We start from the raw sequence: 18,736 nt of genomic DNA on the forward strand, positions 1-18,736 counted from the left end.
CTTCAACCTCTTCCGCGAACAGGGCCGGATCTTCTGCTTCGGTACCGCCAGGGTTTATGCCGGGTCAGTCTTTTACATCCACAAGCGGTAGCTCCCTCTCACTCCCTGGCTTCCGCCCTCCCAGCTCCTCCTTCAGGCAGGATTCACATTCCCCAAGCCGCTAACATTTCCTCACGGTTTAGAGCTAAAATTCTCGAAGGGAAAGACATTAATCTCGTCAGCCTTATTTTGCCTTCCCCGGAGTGCGACAAGTCCATTGCCACAGGAGGAAGCATCACTGCCGTCTTCAAGTCTTCAGACCCCCGGCTCCTCAAAGACCTCAGCATAGGGCAATTTCTGGTTGCTTTTGGCATCTTTCGGGACGTTCTCTGTTCAGTTTACCCCGAAAGAAGGATCGAATTAGATGCTTATCTGGCCATGATCGGTGATCTTCACCTTAAATACGGAAGATCCGTTTTCTACTTTTACCATAAAAGTTTTTCAAGCAAAGCAGCGCTTCACTTAGCCCATCACAACGTTCGCCTGGATTGGTCCATGCTGGACACCGAGCTGCTCGTGATGGCTACCGGCGGCCATCAAGTCGCTACGTGCAACAGCTGCGGGGCGCAGGGCCACACCTCCCCTTTCTGCCCTTCGGTACCTCTCTCCGGGCCTAGAGTCTTTCCCACGCCGTTTTACGGGAATAATAGTCAAAGCCGTCAGGTGCAGCATAGGCAAGACGAGAAGATTTGTCATAACTTTAACGAAAACGTGTGCTCCCACCCATATTGTACATTCCTCCACATCTGCAGTTCCTGCAAGGACGCTCATCCGAGGTCTGTATGCCCCAGGCGCAACCGCAGCTTTGCCACTACTTCGCGCCAGGAACCACGTGGCAGATAATCTTTCGAACCATCCCCCCCTACCCCCATTAACGCCACACATTAGCAGCGGCCTTATCTACTCACTCAGACACTCAATGAGTCTTCTTTTTTTTTTATTCACGGATGCTGCCCCATCCGTGGTTTTGGGGGGTTTCTTTCAGGGAGAAAGAGAAGTTCATGTAAGATGATAGAAGACAGTCTAATCACCCAATCCTATGTCTCACCGTGGCGTAATTAAACTGCTAATTAAGCTAGTCCTATCATTTTATGCTGCGCATATTGCACTCATTTATATTTGGTTTCATGCTCACATGGCTTACGATAAACCAGGGTATGATATTCATGCATTATTGTACTCAAGCTAACAGCTGCATTACATTGTCTACATCTCCCTCTTCGCCCGGACATCGGCTCGTGCCGGCAATCAAAGATCTCTCCAGTTTACCTATGGTAAACATGCATATAACTAGTGGTGGTGTCTTAATAGCATTTCAGGGCTTCGTCCAGGATAGGTGCAGCAACCCTGCCGCAATCAAGGTAATTATTCCTCATCCCTACAACAACCGGACGGTGGTCCTCCTCTGCCTTCACATCCTACATTCGCCCGGACAGCAACGTCGCACGGCCATCCAAAGATCTCTCTCTAACCTGGTATTTATGCATTTTAGTGGTAGTGTTCATCTGTGTATGTTTAACCCTGCATCGCAGGTCATCGACCATCGTGTCGGCAATGTTTAGTGGTAGTGTTCACGTAAGCCCGGCACTGATTCCGGCAGTCGACCTCCGGGTCAGCATCTTATGATGTACAGTAAGCCCGGCAGCGATTCCGGCTGTTGTTTAGTGGTAGTACGTAAGCCCGGCACTGATTCCGGCCGTCGGCTCAAGCATCCTATGATGTACAGTAAGCCCGGCAGCGATTCCGGCCGTTGTTTATTATTATTACATGTTACTTGTTAGACGCTTTTATCCAAAGCGACTTACATACTCAATACTGTGGGCAATCCCCACAGGAGCAATTTGGGGTGAAGTGTCTTGCCCAGGGACACAACGACATGCTGACTGCAGCGAGGTTTGAACCTGTGACCCCCTGATCCGAACACCTACGGACAACCCACTACGCCACACGCCTTTAGTGGTAGTACGTAAGCCCGGCAGTGATTCCGGCCGTTGTTTAGTGGTAGTGTTCTCGTAAGTCCGGCGCTGATTCCGGCCGTCGACCTTTGGGTCAGCATCTTATGATGTACAGTAAACCCGGCAGTGATTCCGGCCGATTGTTTAATCCACATGTTAATCTCTCATTTCATCCATAGATCACCGCAGTCAGCCCACAAGGTAAGAAACTCATTACAGCTCAGTATGTCATACTTCACTTCTTTGGGGGTTTCTTCTGAGCGGTTCTTCCCCTCCTGAATGATAATCCTGCAAACCGGGGCCTAATCGCCAAACACCATTCCATTCTCCTGTCTCAATTCTAGCAATCATTATTTCATTCATATGACGTGTCCAAGTAATAAATATGTATTTCATACATCAACGTCTCTCCTGATTGAAATGAAGCTTAGTGCAAGTTCAAGCAGGAAGACCAAGCTCTGCATTCATATTACACGTCACTTCTTTACCCTCTCCTCCCTCATTAAGTGATCGGGGGCGTCACTGCCCAGCTAACCAATCACTCCTCTCTCCATTCTCACAAGCCTATCGTTGCACCCACTAATCCCTTTATATCTGCTCTTCCCTCTTGTCAGCTGTCATTCCAGGTGACAATACGCAACCCTCCTCCACCCCTTTCGGTTCCCGTCTCCTACAGGACCAAGCTAATCCTTCTCCCTTCAGACCGGTCCCACCTACTTATCACCACCACCAGTGTCTAGACCCCGGGTGTTTCTTCGGAGCGGTTCTTCCCCTCCTGAATGATAATCCTGCAAACCGGGGCCTAATCGCCAAACACCATTCCATTCTCCTGTCTCAATTCTGGCAATCATTATTTCATTCATATGACGTGTCCCAGTAATAAATATGTATTTCATACATCAATGTCTCTCCTGATTGAACTGGAAAGAATACACATGAAGCTTTTAATTCCACACTTTAAGACACCCCAGATTCAAAGTGAATACAAAGAAAGCCTCACTTCCAAACGCTGGAGAGAACGCGCTGAGCAGAAACCAGACACATATATTCTGGGCCTGTAATGTGTTGGGAGACTTCTGGGAAACAGTTTGAAGAGAAATGTCCAATATCTTGATCTCTCAACAAAAACCCATTGTCCCTATTACTGGGGGAACACCAGAGGAGATACAAAAAGATTCCTATCTATTTCTGGTCATTAGAAAAGAGATCAAACAAATGACAAGGAATTGTCTGAAAGATAATAACTTAGTAAACTTACAATGGAATAACTTAGTAAATGAAATCTATGTAACGGAGAAAATCAACTAGATTAGAAACCAAATGCATATCTTTGAGGAAAGGGGGGAGGAATGGGTCAGTGTAGAACAATATAGTGAATATAATTAATGTGTACCTGAGTATTCATAATGTATTCATAATGTATCCATTCTTTTATTTCTAATATTATTAATACTATTATGTTATTGTGTCTTTTCTGATTGGTCATCTGTTATGTAGTTCATCTATGTACTGAGATGTGTTTATTTTGTTCTGAATGTTTTGTGAATATTTTCTTAAAAAGCAAAGAAAGTAATAATAACATGTTTCTGTGATAACTGTAAGTCCTGCTGTGTGGTGTGATCACATGCTGAGAAACCTCTCAAGTCCTTCATGTGTTTGACATGTCGCCTCCTTCACTCAATATGAAGAGAGAAACGCTTCAGTTTAAATAAATTTTAAATAAATAGAAGAACAGTGTTGGTTTTATTTTGCCCTCAGTATTTAAACAGCAGAAATGTTATCGTGTTTATTTGAATAATTAAACTCCTGATCCACTTTAGATTACAAAGTTAATCACATCTGGACTTACTTGGCCTTCCTGCAGTTCCTCACAGCTGGAAGCAGTCTATGTCGTCCATCCAATGATGTTTTGTACTTCTCCAGGTCAAACTCATCCAGAACCTCCTCTGACATCTGCAGCATGTAGGCCAGAGCAGAGCAGTGGATCTCAGAGAGTCTCTCCTCTGATCTGTTCTCTGACTTCAGGAACTCTGTGATCTCCTGATGTACTGAGAGGTCTTTCATCTCTGTCAGACAGTGGAAGATGTTGATCATCCTGTCGGGAGACATTTTATAACTGCTCATCTCCTTCAGGTTGCTGATGGCTCTCTGGATGGTTTCTGGTCTGTTGTCTGTGCGACCCAGCAGGCCTCCTAACAGACTCTGGTTGGACTCCAGAGAGAGGCCGTGGAGAAAGCGGACAAACAGGTCCAGGTGGCCATTTTCACTCCAGACGGATTTCTGCATGGCTCCCTTCAGGAAGACATCCAGGGATGGGTAATCCTGATCTCTGTTGTTGTTAAAGTCTCCCTGCAGGAAGTCCTTCAGTACCTCTGTGTCTCTGTTGGTGTAACAGTGCAACAAGTAGACTGCAGCCAGAAACTCCTGAATGCTCAGATGAACAAAGCAGTAGACTGTTTTCTGGAAGATCACACTCTCTCTTTTGAAGATCTCTGTACAAACTCCTGAGTGCACCAAGGCCTCAGTGACATCAAGACCACAGCGCTGCAGGTCTTCTTGGTAGAACATGATGTGTCCTTTCTCCAGATGTTCAAACGCCAGCCTCCCCAGCTTCAGAAGAACCTCCCTGTCAGCCTCCGTCAGCTGCTGTGGACTCGTCTCATGTCCCTCTTCATACTTCTGCTTCTTCCTCTTGGTCTGGACCAGCAGGAAGTGTGAGTACATGCCAGTGAGGGTCTGGGGCAGCTCTCCTCTCTGGTCTGTAGTCAACATGTGGTCCAGAACTGCAGCAGTGATCCAGCAGAAGACTGGGATCAGACACATGATGTGGAGGCTCCTGGAGCTCTTGATGTGAGAGATGATTCTGCTGGACAGGTCTTCATCACTCGATCTCCTCCTGAAGTACTCCTCCTTCTGGGCGTCAGTGAAGCCTCGTACTTCTGTTACCCTGTCCACACACTCAGGAGGGATCTGATTGGCCGCTGCAGGTCTGGAAGTTATCCAGACGAGAGCCGAGGGAAGCAGCTTCCCCCTGATGAGGTTTGTCAGCAGCACGTTGACTGAGGACTGCTGAGAGACATCAGACACAACCTCACTGTTTCTGAAGTCCAGAGAAAGTCTGCTTTCATCCAGGCCGTCAAAGATGAGCAGCACTTTACAGACAGCCAGCTGCTCTGCTGTGACCTCCTGTAAGGTTGGATGGAAAACATGGAGCAGCCTGAGAAGACTGTACTGCTCTCCTTTGACCAGGTTCAGCTCCCTGAAGGAGAGCGGGATCACCAGACTGACATCTTGGTTTCCCAAACCCTCAGCCCAGTCCAGAGTGAACTTCTGCACTGAGAAGGTTTTTCCAACTCCAGCGACTCCGTTGGTCAGGACCGCTCTGATGGGAGTCTGTTGGTCCGGTAAGGCTTTAAAGATGTCCTGGCACTTGATTGGAGTGTCCTGGAGGGGCTTCTTCTTGGAAGCTGTCTCCAGCTGCCTCACCTCATGTTGGGTATTAACCTCTTCACTCTGGCCTTGTGTGATGTAGAGCTCAGTGAAGATGCTGTTGAGGAGGGTTTCACTTTGACCAGTTCCTTCAGTCACACGTTCACATCTCCTCCTCAGACTGAGCCTATGTTCATCTAGAACCTCCTGCAGACCACGTTCTGCTGGAAGAGAAGGGAACGTGAGAGAATGAGGAAAATGCTCTGAGAATCTAATTATAACAATAAAACAACAAACAACAGACTGAGTTTAAATGTTGTATAAACAGCTTACTGTCTCTGCTCTACAACAGTATACATATTCAGAAACAAAGGAACCAGGACGAGGAATACAACGCTGCGTGTGTTCGGCCTCTTACCTCGTACAGTTCTGGTCTGGCTGGCTGTCTGCAGTCCAGCTCTGGTTCTGGGTCTTTCTCCACACTGGGGACAGGAGGGGTCTCCTGATGGAGGTCTCTGCTCCCAGTATGAGGTGATGCACTGTCTGCAGAACCAGTGTCCACAGCTGGTAGAGATTGGATCCTTCAGGACGTCCTGACACAGAGCACAGCTGGACAGCTGCTCCTCCACAGGAACACCACTCTTCCTCTTCCCTCTGTGGAGATGAACACATCCTTTACAGCACGTTACATTAGTGGAGCTGATTCTCACCAATGGGCAGAGCGTCACAAACGTCTCTCTCAAGACTCTTCTCCTCCAGTAGGACTCAGGTGAGGGTGCTGCACTTTTCCTTGTTCATGTGATGTTTTGGTGTTTTGTTTTGTTTCTTTCCGTTAACTGTCAAGTGGGAACTAAGTATTTTTGTTAGTTCGTGTTTGTGTTTCTCTTATTATCCTACGATGCTGTGATGTGTGGCTGTGAATAAGAACATATGAAGGACAGACCATCTGTTTATGTTTTTAGAAAGGGGCAGGTCATAGAAGATTATTTTCTGCTCCCTGCTCCTTTTCGGTCAAAGGTGTGTTCATAGAGACGTGTTTTGTAAATGTTTGTTATACGTTAAGTTGTGCATACCATGAACGGAACAAATACAAATAAAAATGAAATGAAAGATGAAATGTGTCACGCTGCACGAATACGCAGCTGACATGAATTTCACCTCTTCACTTTCTTGGTGTTGCCAGGCACGGATCTGGGTCTTTGCATTGACTCTACATGTAATCACACAACTCTGTTATATCTGCTAATGCTAAACACAACCAGCTCACCAGGTCATCACTATCATTAAGAAACATCTTTAAAATACATCATAAACATGCCCAAGTAGTAAAACATGTTTTGGACGATATATTTAGTTTCTAGTGAGTATTTATCAATATCTTTGCCATTTAAAACCATGTTCTGCCACTGATACAATGATGCTATCAATGCATATTGAAATAACCTCAAATAATGTTAGCTAGCTCTGCTGCCTTTGTTCTGTACTATACTGCACACATGATATTATTAAAGAACAGTTTAACATATTAGATTATATAAGAACTGGATCCTCTTCAGGTCAGGTTACAGCAGAAACTCTTACTTTGTGTCTGAGGGTCCAGGTTCATTACTGAAGTATGGATTTTCCTCTTTAGACAGGTCACTCTTCAGAGACAGACAGCTGGGGACTGGAAACTCTGCTCTCTGTCTGTGGAAACAACACATGTTTTAAACATCATTAGTTCATTCAGAGAGCAGTTTTTGACTTCTGTCTGTGTGTAGATTATTTACTATCGCTGATGACGCCAGGGATCAAGAGTTTAAACTTTATTACTGTACTGTTACTAAATTTCTTTACTGCGATAATTAAAGCCTCTCTGAAGAACCAGCACCTTACCGTGGTAGAGAGGTTTGTGTGCCCTGATGAACCTGGGGGCTGTGTTGTCTGGAACCTTGTGTTCCTGGTAGGGTCTCCCATGGCAAATTGGTCTCAGGCAAGGGGCCAGACTAAGATTGGTTCAAAAGACCTCATGAAAGAACAACAAAGAAGTGAGGATACCCGGCCCGGAGGAAGCCCGGGGTCCCCTTCTGGAGCCAGGCCCAGAAGGAGGACTCGTCGGCGAGCGTCTGGTGGCCGGGCTTGCCACGGAGCCCGGCCGGGCCCAGCCCGAAAAGGCAACGTGGGCAACACCTCCGCTTCTCCGTCCCGCGGGCCCACCACCTACGGGAAACATCGATGGGGTCGGGTGCGCTGCCAGAAGGGTGGCAGTGAAAGCGGAGGGTCTCGACGGACCAGACCCGGGCGACAGAAGCTGGCTTTGGGGACGTGGAACGTCACCTATCTGGGGGGGAAGGAGCCGGAGCTTGTGCGGGAGGTGGAGCGTTACCAGTTGGATCTGGTTGGGCTCACCTCTACGCACAGCGTCGGCTCTGGAACCTTACTTCTGGATAGGGGTTGGACTCTATTCTTCTCCGGAGTTGCTCAAGGTGTGAGGCGCCGGGCGGGTGTGGGGATACTCACAAGTCCCCGGTTAGGTGCTTCGTTGTTGGAGTTTACCCCAGTGGACGAGAGGGTCGCCTCCCTACGCCTGCGGGTTATGGGGGGGAAAACTCTGCCTGTTGTGTGTGCTTATGCACCCAACAGCAGTTCAGAGTATACGGCCTTCTTGGAGACCCTGGAAAGAGTCCTGTATGGGGCTCCTGAAGGGGACTCTTTAATCTTGCTGGGAGACTTCAACGCACATGTGGGCAATGATGGAGACACTTGGAGGGGCATGATTGGGAGGAACGGCCCCCCTGATCTGAACCGGAGTGGTGGTTTGTTACTGGACTTCTGTGCTAGTCATGGATTGGCCATAACAAACACCATGTTCGAACATAAGGATGCTCATAAGTGTACGTGGTACCAGAGCACCCTAGGCAGAAGGTCCATGATCGATTTCGTTATCGTATCATCGGACCTGAGGCCGTATGTTTTGGACACTCGGGTAAAGAGAGGGGCGGAGTTGTCAACTGATCACCATCTGGTGGTGAGTTGGGTCGAGTGGCGGGGGAAGCCTCTGGATAGACCTGGTAAGCCCAAACGTGTAGTTCGGGTGAACTGGGAACGTCTGGAGGAGGCCCAAGTTCAGGAGGCCTTCAACTCACACCTCCGGCGGAGCTTTTCGGGCATTCCTGTGGAGGTTGGGGACATTGAACCAGAGTGGTCGGTGTTCAAAGCCTCTATTGCCGAAGCCGCGGGGAGCTGTGGTCTCAAGGTCCTAGGTGCCTCAAGGGGCGGTAACCCTCGAACCTCCTGGTGGACACCGGTGGTCAGGGAAGCCGTCCGACTGAAGAAGGAGGCCTTCAGGGATTTGTTATCCCGGGGGACTCCCGAGGCAGTTGCAAGGTACCGACAGGCCCGAAGGGCAGCAGCCTCATCCGTGGCCGAGGCAAAGCAGCGGGTGTGGGAGAAGTTCGGAGAAGACATGGAGAAGGACTTTCGGGCGGCACCAAAGTTGTTCTGGAAAACTGTCCGACACCTCAGGAGGGGGAAGCAGGGAACCATCCAAGCTGTGTACAGTAAGGATGGGACGTTGTTGACCTCAACTGATGGAGTGTTAGGGCGTTGGAAGGAACACTTTGAGGAACTCCTGAACCCGACAACTCCGCCCTCTATGTTCGAGGGAGAGCTGGAGTATGACGGGGGATCAACACCAATCTCCCGGGGGGAGGTCACTGAGGTCGTCAAACAACTCCACAGTGGCAAAGCCCCGGGGGTGGATGAGATCCGCCCGGAAATGCTGAAGGCTCTGGGTGTTGAGGGACTGTCATGGTTGACACGTCTCATCAACGTTGCATGGAAGTCGGAAACAGTACCGAAGGAGTGGCAGACCGGGGTGGTGGTTCCCCTTTTTAAAAAGGGGGATCAGAGGGTGTGTGCCAATTACAGAGGCATCACACTACTCAGCCTCCCTGGGAAAGTTTACTCTAAGGTACTCGAAAGGAGGGTCAGGCCGATTGTCGAACCTCAGATTGAGGAGGAACAATGCGGATTCCGTCCTGGTCGTGGAACGACGGATCAGCTTTTTACTCTCGCAAGGATCCTGGAGGGGGCCTGGGAATGCGCTTATCCGGTCTACATGTGTTTTGTAGACTTGGAGAAGGCGTATGACCGAGTTCCCAGGGAGTTACTGTGGGAGGTGCTGCGGGAGTATGGGGTGAGGGGGGTCTCTACTCAGGGCCATCCAATCTCTGTACTCCCAAAGCGAGAGCTGTGTCCGGGTCCTCGGCAGTAAGTCGGACCCATTTCCGGTGAGGGTTGGCCTCCGCCAGGGCTGCGCTTTGTCACCAATCCTGTTTGTAATATACATGGATCGGATTTCGAGGCGTAGTCGTGGGGGAGGTGGTCTGCAGTTCGGTGGACTAAGGATTGCACCACTGCTTTTTGCAGATGATGTGGTTCTAATGGCTTCATCGGTCTGCGACCTTCAGCACTCACTGGATCGGTTCGCAACCGAGTGTGAAGCGGCTGGGATGAGGATCAGCACCTCCAAATCTGAGGCCATGGTTCTCAGCATGAAACCGATGGACTGTCCACTCCAAGTAGGGAATGAGTCCTTACCCCAAGTGAAGGAGTTCAAGTATCTCGGGGTCTTGTTCTCGAGTCAGGGAACAATGGAGCGTGAGATGGGCCGGAGAATCGGAGCAGCGGGAGCGGTACAGCAGTCGCTTTACCGCACTGTTGTGACGAAAAGGGAGCTGAGCCAGAAGGCAAAGCTCTCTGTTTACCGGGCCATTTTCGTTCCTACCCTCACCTATGGTCATGAAGGAAGGGTCATGACCGAAAGAACGAGATCGCGGATACAAGCGGCCGAGATGGGTTTTCTCCGCAGGGTGGCTGGTGTCTCCCTTAGGGATAAGGTGAGAAGTTCAGTCATCCGGGAGGGACTGGGAGTTGAGCCGCTCCTCCTTCGTGTCGAAAGGAGCCATTTGAGGTGGTTCGGGCTCCTAGTTAGGATGCCACCTGGGCGCCTCCCTAGGGAGGTGTTCCAGGCACGTCCAGCTGGGAAGAGACAAAGGGGTAGACCTAGGACCAGGTGGAGGGATTATATCTCTTCGCTGGCCTGGGAGCGCCTTGGGATCCCCCAGTCAGAGCTGGTTGATGTGGCCAGGGAAAAAAAAGTTTGGGGCTCTCTGCTGGAACTGCTACCCCCGAGACCCGACCACGGATAAGCGGGAGAAGATGGATGGATGGAATGATGTCACAGGAGTGTAGGGTTTGGGACTTATGGCAGGTTTAAAAAAAATGTTTAGGCGAATTTCAAGCTCTCCTCCACTCTGTTTTGAGATCAAAGCACTCTAGACTTAACGAGTGGTGCACACTAATGTTACAATCTGAAGAAGGCCTCTCTACCAAGCTCCAAACTAAGTTAAATATTTCAAAAAGTGTAAAAGATATAAAAAAGCTGGATGCAAGTTTAACAGCTGAATTTCTTTTGACCGTTTTAAAGTTGGAATGAAGTCTCTAGCTGAAAGTATGTGGAAGGAGTAGCATTTTGCGCACAGTGTAGCTAAAAGAGGATTTGAAGGTTCCTCCCATTGAGTTACATTGTAAAAATAAAAGTTTAAAAAGCTGAATATCATAAAGAGCATACATGTTGCTCAGCATTCACACTAATTATCAGATAACATAAAAACGGAATCCTCTTCAGGTCAGGTTACAGCAGAAACTCTTACTTTATGTCTGAGGGTCCAGGTTCATTACTGAAGTTTAGAGGTGGATGATTAGACCAGTCACTCTTCAGAGACAGACAGCTGGGGACTGGAGACTCTGCTCTCTGTCTGTGGAAACAACACATGTTTTAAACATCATTAGTTCATTCAGAGAGCACATTTTGACTTCTGTCTGTATGTAGATTAATTACTATCGCTGATGACGCCAGGGATCAAGAGTTTAAACTTTGTTACTGTACTGTTACTAAGTTTCTTTACTGCGATAATTAAAGAACAGGTTAGATTAGAAAAGGCATTTCCTGCTGAAAATGCGTGTGAATAATGTAAGCTGTGCAAATGTGTTTCTGAACTTTGCTGAAAATGCAGAGAAAGCTGAATATTTGAATATTTGAAAAGCTGAATGGTGACTGTAGCTGTATAAACAAGTGGCTTTTAGCAATAATGTTTAAAAGATGTGCAATAGTTTAAGTATAGTTAATCAATCTCCACTAAGTATGTGTTATCCTGCAATAACTAGCTGATACATTGTAGTAAGGCAAGGCAAGGCAAGTTTATTTATATAGCACTTTTCAACACAAGGCAATTCAAAGTGCTTTACAAAAAATGAAAGACATTAAGAAAAAGGCATTTAAAATCAGTCATTAAAAAGAAAAGCTAGTAAAATGAATGTTGGAATGGAACCGCAACCTTATAGTTGAGGGACCAATGCAGTGACACAGAGCCACAGTCACACCTGGTGATAGGTAGTGTGGCTGGCTGTTCTAAAGGTTACATGAACAGTGGGGGCTTGAATGTGTAGTAAAAAAAGAAAAGAAAGTAAAAATGCTGGGAAAAGCAAAAAAATATTTTAACTGCATGTTTTTGAACTGCAACCATATGTCCCCAATAATCTTGAAGATATGTGGAAAATGTTAAAGTGTGTATGACGTTTCCATCAGATAGTATAGAATAGGCTGAGCCAGTGTGTTAAACTCCAGTCTGTGGGCCCTTCTCACTTCGGTTAAATGGATTCCTTGCTTCCCTCACTTGCGTCGTTTCCCTGCGACTAGTCCCTCCCACCAGGGAAGCATGGAGAGACGCAAGGAAACCACGAGAAGCAGGGAAATAAGTTTTAAGAGCAATGGGACGTCCTTTCCTCCAGCGTCACGTGAAGTGACGTCCGTTTGTGATGACGCTGCACAGCTGATCGTCTGACAGCAGCTCTGTCCCCGTTCTTTCCACAAACACCCCCGCCTCTGTTAGTACACATTTATTGACACAAACATTTGTATCATCTGTTGTAGACCCAAATACATGAAATAAAATAAGAACTCATTCTCAAAAAAGATAAACGCCATTCTTAAAATGTATAAACGAAAAAAGCGATCATGAAAATGTTTCCAAAAAATGAATAAAATGATTTTTGAGCACTTTGTTGTTCAGATATATCACATATTTGTAACTAAATGAAACATGAATTGAAACAAAACACGGTATAAACTGAGGAGTGACTCTCGTGAGGTTCATGTGTTTTCTTCACTCCGCTGGGAAACGGCTCTCATGTCAAGAAGCATCAGATCAGTGCATGCACTGCCTCGTCCAATCAGTGAGCGATACACAGTAAGGGGGCGGGGCGAGTGTCTGAGGATTTCATCGGAGGATGGTCTGGTGGTTCCTCGGTTATAGCTCCTCCATTATCGCTCCTCGCTCCTCCGGCAAAAATAAGGCCATTGGGACGCTACTCAAGATGGCGCAGACAAATCAACTTCCGGTGAGACCGAGACCGAGGAGCGAGGAAATGAAAAATAAGAGAAGTGAGAAGGGCCCTGTGTGTCTGTGTCTGAGCTGAGCTCCTAATCAGAACACCTGTGTCTGAGTCCAGAGATCAAAGGTTTCCATGGAGATGTGATCAGTGATCAGTGAAAGGAGAGGGTTTCATGTGAAAGGTTTTTGTCACATCCTTGCCCTCAACAGACATTTTTAAAAGTTCTACACTTAAATGTTTTCATTTTTCAACCTAAGAGATGTTTTCCTACATTTTCATCAACAAATGAAGTCACAGGAGTTTAGGGTTTGGGACTTATGGCAGGTTGAAAAAAAAATGTTTAGGCAAATTTTAAGCTCTCCTCCACTCTGTTTTGAGATCAAAGCACTCTAGACTTAACGAGTGGTGCACACTAATGTTAAAATCTGAAGAAGGCCTCTTTACCAAGCTCCAAACTAAGTTAAATATTTCAAAAAGTGTAAAAGATATAAAAAAGCTGGATGCAAGTTTAACAGCTGAATTTCTTTTGACCGTTTTAAAGTTGGAATGAAGTCTCTAGCTGAAAGTATGTGGAAGGAGTAGCATTTTGCGCACAGTGTAGTTAAAAGAGGATTTGAAGGTTCCTCCCATTGAGTTACATTGTAAAAATAAAAGTTTTAAAAGCTGAATATCATAAAGAGCATACATGTTGCTCAGCATTCACACTAATTATCAGATAACATAATAACTGGATCCTCTTCAGGTCAGGTTACAGCAGAAACTCTTACTTTATGTCTGAGGGTCCAGGTTCATTACTGAAGTTTAGAGGTGGATGATTAGACCAGTCACTCTTCAGAGACAGACAGCTGGGGACTGGAGACTCTGCTCTCTGTCTGTGGAAACAACACATGTTTTAAACATCATTAGTTCATTCAGAGAGCACATTTTGACTTCTGTCTGTATGTAGATTAATTACTATCGCTGATGACGCCAGGGATCAAGAGTTTAAACTTTGTTACTGTACTGTTACTAAGTTTCTTTACTGCGATAATTAAAGAACAGGTTAGATTAGAAAAGGCATTTCCTTCTGAAAATGCGTGTGAATAATGTAAGCTGTGCAAATGTGTTTCTGAACTTTGCTGAAAATGCAGAGAAAGCTGAATATTTGAATATTTGAATATTTGAAAAGCTGAATGGTGACTGTAGCTGTATAAACAAGTGGCTTTTAGCAATAATGTTTAAAAGATGTGCAATAGTTTAAGTATAGTTAATCAATCTCCACTAAGTATGTGTTATCCTGCAATAACTAGCTGATACATTGTAGTAAGGCAAGGCAAGGCAAGTTTATTTATATAGCACTTTTCAACACAAGGCAATTCAAAGTGCTTTACAAAAAATGAAAGACATTAAGAAAAAGGCATTTAAAATCAGTCATTAAAAAGAAAAGCTAGTAAAATGAATGTTGGAATGGAACCGCAACCTTATAGTTGAGGGACCAATGCAGTGACACAGAGCCACAGTCACACCTGGTGATAGGTAGTGTGGCTGGCTGTTAGAAAGGTTACATGAACAGTGGGGGCTTGAATGTGTAGTAAAAAAAGAAAAGAAAGTAAAAATGCTGGGAAAAGCAAAAAAATATTTTAACTGCATGTTTTTGAACTGCAACCATATGTCCCCAATAATCTTGAAGATATGTGGAAAATGTTAAAGTGTGTATGACGTTTCCATCAGATAGTATAGAATAGGCTGAGCCAGTGTGTTAAACTCCAGTCTGTGGGCCCTTCTCACTTCGGTTAAATGGATTCCTTGCTTCCCTCACTTGCGTCGTTTCCCTGCGACTAGTCCCTCCCACCAGGGAAGCATGGAGAGACGCAAGGAAACCACGAGAAGCAGGGAAATGAGTTTTAAGAGCAATGGGACGTCCTTTCCTCCGGAGCGTCACGTGAAGTGACGTCCGTTTGTGATGACGCTGCACAGCTGATCGTCTGACAGCAGCTCTGTCCCCGTTCTTTCCACAAACACCCCCGCCTCTGTTAGTACACATTTATTGACACAAACATTTGTATCATCTGTTGTAGACCCAAATACATGAAATAAAATAAGAACTCATTCTCAAAAAAGATAAACGCCATTCTTAAAATGTATAAACGAAAAAAGCGATCATGAAAATGTTTCCAAAAAATCAATAAAATGATTTTTGAGCACTTTGTTGGTCAGATATATCACATATTTGTAACTAAATGAAACATGAATTGAAACAAAACACGGTATAAACTGAGGAGTGACTCTCGTGAGGTTCATGTGTTTTCTTCACTCCGCTGGGAAACTGCTCTCATGTCAAGAAGCATCAGATCAGTGCATGCACTGCCTCGTCCAATCAGTGAGCGATACACAGTAAGGGGGCGGGGCGAGTGTCTGAGGATTTCATCGGAGGATGGTCTGGTGGTTCCTCGGTTATAGCTCCTCCATTATCGCTCCTCGCTCCTCCGGCAAAAATAAGGCCATTGGGACGCTACTCAAGATGGCGCAGACAAATCAACTTCCGGTGAGACCGAGACCGAGGAGCGAGGAAATGAAAAATAAGAGAAGTGAGAAGGGCCCTGTGTGTCTGTGTCTGAGCTGAGCTCCTAATCAGAACACCTGTGTCTGAGTCCAGAGATCAAAGGTTTCCATGGAGATGTGATCAGTGATCAGTGAAAGGAGAGGGTTTCATGTGAAAGGTTTTTGTCACATCCTTGCCCTCAACAGACATTTTTAAAAGTTCTACACTTAAATGTTTTCATTTTTCAACCTAAGAGATGTTTTCCTACATTTTCATCAACAAATGAAGTCACAGGAGTTTAGGGTTTGGGACTTATGGCAGGTTGAAAAAAAAATGTTTAGGCAAATTTTAAGTTCTCCTCCACTCTGTTTTGAGATCAAAGCACTCTAGACTTAACGAGTGGTGCACACTAATGTTAAAATCTGAAGAAGGCCTCTTTACCAAGCTCCAAACTAAGTTAAATATTTCAAAAAGTGTAAAAGATATAAAAAAGCTGGATGCAAGTTTAACAGCTGAATTTCTTTTGACCGTTTTAAAGTTGGAATGAAGTCTCTAGCTGAAAGTATGTGGAAGGAGTAGCATTTTGCGCACAGTGTAGCTAAAAGAGGATTTGAAGGTTCCTCCCATTGAGTTACATTATAAAAATAAAAGTTTTAAAAGCTGAATATCATAAAGAGCATACATGTTGCTCAGCATTCATACTAATTATCAGATAACATAAAAACTGGATGCTCTTCAGGTCAGGTTACAGCAGAAACTCTTACTTTGTGTCTGAGGGTCCAGGTTCATTACTGAAGTTTAGCGGTGGATGATTAGACCAGTCACTCTTCAGAGACAGACAGCTGGGGACTGGAGACTCTGCTCTCTGTCTGTGGAAACAACACATGTTTTAAACATCATTAGTTCATTCAGAGAGCAGTTTTTGACTTCTGTCTCTGTGTAGATTATTTACTATCGCTGATGCGATCATTAAAGAACAGGTTAGATTATCAGATAACATAAAAACTGGATGCTCTTCAGGTCAGGTTACAGCAGAAACTCTTACTTTGTGTCTGAGGGTCCAGGTTCATTACTGAAGTTTAGAGGTCTGTCTTTAGACCAGTCACTCTTCAGAGACAGACAGCTGGAGACTGAAGATGTGTCCTCTTCCTCATCTTTTAAACCACTCATCTTCTCCAGTCTGAGAGATACACCAGTAACACTGGAGACACACACACACACTATATGAGAGAGAGAGAGAGAGAGAGAGAGAGAGAGAGAGAGATAGAGAGAGAGAGAGATAGAGAGAGAGAGAGAGAGAGAGAGAGAGGAGAGAGAGATAGAGAGAGAGAGAGACAGACCAACCCAGTCTCACGGCATTTCGTGTTCACCAACACGATTTTTAATCTATTGATTCGTGTTCCCCAACACAATTTGCCCTTTTTTTTCGTGTTGCACATCACGATTCTTTTTCGTGTTGCACAGCACGATTTTAAAAGCAATGTATTTCTACTGCTTGCAGCACGTCTTTTTCTCCGGTCGGGTCGAGGAAGACCTGAAGCTGTGTGGTTCATAAAAACATGTTCTTACTCAATATCAAGCCACAATTATTGCTTTTATTTTAAATCGTATAATTTCGGACTTTTGTTGCCGTCTGTGAGGAAAATAAATGGGGCTCAGAGCCTCAGAATACTGAAATCTGTATTTTTTTAAATATTTGTTTCCTTCTAATTTGTTATTATTTTCAAAATAACACACTGTCATTTACTCACCAATAACACACAATTATGCTTGATTTTATTTATTGGTTTAATTCCATAATCTCGGGCTTTTTTGGCCTCCGTCAGGGACTGCATTTCAAAATAAAAATAACCGGACATAGGCATTACCCAAGATCCTCAGCTATGGTTTTAAGCTCGCTTATTGGATGTTTTTAGCCGCAATGCATGCTGGGATTTGGTGTTTATATGATATGAAATCCGGAAAACATTTGTGTACCTTGTGTGCATCTAGTGGTTAAAGCACATTATTGAATTATTGTGTTTGATTAAAAAAATATTAAGAGTACATACTTTCATAGGGGGAAAGTATAAATATAGAAATATAGAATATAAAAAATCAAGAAGATACTATAAAGTGATCTCTACAATAAAACAGTTTAGTGCAGCATGTACAAAGATATTAATAGGAGGAAGTGCAAAACAGAAAAACGAATGAACCTTTATTTAAACATTAAATAACAGATTAAGGTCTTCTTTTAAATAAGAAAAAAACGTTGGGGGTATCTATCTACAGATAAATATTAAGCCTGACAAAGTACTTAACGTCTAATATATTGCTTTCCTGCAATGTTAACTATGTTGAAGCACTTATTTTAACTGATATTATACATATGAATTATACTTGTATGTATGTAGATAGAATAAGAAATGTGCAGAATATGACAGTTTAATGGTGGAGGTACACACATATTGATAGATGTCTTGTAATGCACTGTTGAGGAACCTGTGACCCAAGTGTTTCATTCATTGCATAACTACACCGTAGTTGTGTATATGATATGTCAATAAACCTTTGAAAATCTTGAAAGGGATGTGCAAAATAGCCATAATATACAGTCTTTAATTAACTATTAGTAGAGAATAACGGGTAATGAATATACTTTATTACTCGTTTCCATTCATATCAATTGCAGATACATGTTTAGTCTTCTCAAGCACCAACTATCAAATATCTCTCCTGATTGTTGGCACTTGACAATCACCTTCCCTGAATTTTACTCAGGTGTAACTAAAGTCTGATTTAAGGGTTGTTTATATTTCACATAATTAATCAGAATCTGCAAAGTAACTCAAATAAATGCAGTGGAGTAAAAATACCAGGTTAACCTCTGAATTGTAGTGGAGTAGAATTACAAAGTAACAATGAGCTGTCATGTGGGTATATATATAGCGATTTTCACTCATTTATTAATTATAATAAATAATATATAATAGTTTTACATTTGATAACGCCAATGTGTTTAATACTGGCAACTTCTAATTGTGGGAAAAACAAAAACGTTCAGTAGAGACGTCCCATAGAACATTTGGCGAAACACAATAGCCAGCATCCAGCATGTGTAGTTCTGGGGGGGCGTTCGATTCCAGTTTTGGATAGTCTGGCGTGGTTTCGTTCCATTTCACACAGCTGTTTGACGCTCTGCGTAACCTTACGGGACTGTAGTCCTAAACGATAGCTGGGGATTATGGGTAGTGTAGTGTCTTCGGCCATCCTAAACTCAGAAAGGTTGACAATCGCAATAACGCTCGAAATGTCCCTTCTACGTCTGTTTCCGGATATTTTATTTTGAAATTCAGTCCCTGATGGATGCCAA

General features: G+C 44.6%; 1 protein-coding gene across 11 annotated transcripts in view; it reads right to left on the reverse strand.

The window, feature by feature from the left end:
- The window catches only part of LOC117557338 (NLR family CARD domain-containing protein 3-like), a 100,504-nt gene that overhangs the window by 30,642 nt on the left and 51,126 nt on the right, over positions 1 to 18,736 (reverse strand). For 6 of the 11 annotated variants that reach the window (XM_034233139.1, XM_034233140.1, XM_034233141.1 and 3 more), the window contains 7 exons: positions 16,427 to 16,582; positions 16,146 to 16,250; positions 13,628 to 13,732; positions 11,120 to 11,224; positions 7,005 to 7,109; positions 5,842 to 6,077; positions 3,844 to 5,647 (listed from right to left, as the gene is read on the reverse strand). In XM_034233139.1, coding sequence (XP_034089030.1) covers positions 3,844 to 5,647; positions 5,842 to 6,077; positions 7,005 to 7,109; positions 11,120 to 11,224; positions 13,628 to 13,732; positions 16,146 to 16,250; positions 16,427 to 16,582 — 2,616 coding nt within the window. The remainder of the gene's footprint in view (positions 1 to 3,843; positions 5,648 to 5,841; positions 6,078 to 7,004; positions 7,110 to 11,119; positions 11,225 to 13,627; positions 13,733 to 16,145; positions 16,251 to 16,426; positions 16,583 to 18,736) is intronic. The other 5 variants (XM_034233146.1, XM_034233149.1, XM_034233143.1 and 2 more) reach the window with 4 other exon arrangements.

This window comes from Gymnodraco acuticeps, unplaced genomic scaffold (genome assembly GCF_902827175.1).
Source record: "Gymnodraco acuticeps unplaced genomic scaffold, fGymAcu1.1, whole genome shotgun sequence".
Taxonomy (NCBI): Eukaryota; Metazoa; Chordata; class Actinopteri; order Perciformes; family Bathydraconidae; genus Gymnodraco; species Gymnodraco acuticeps.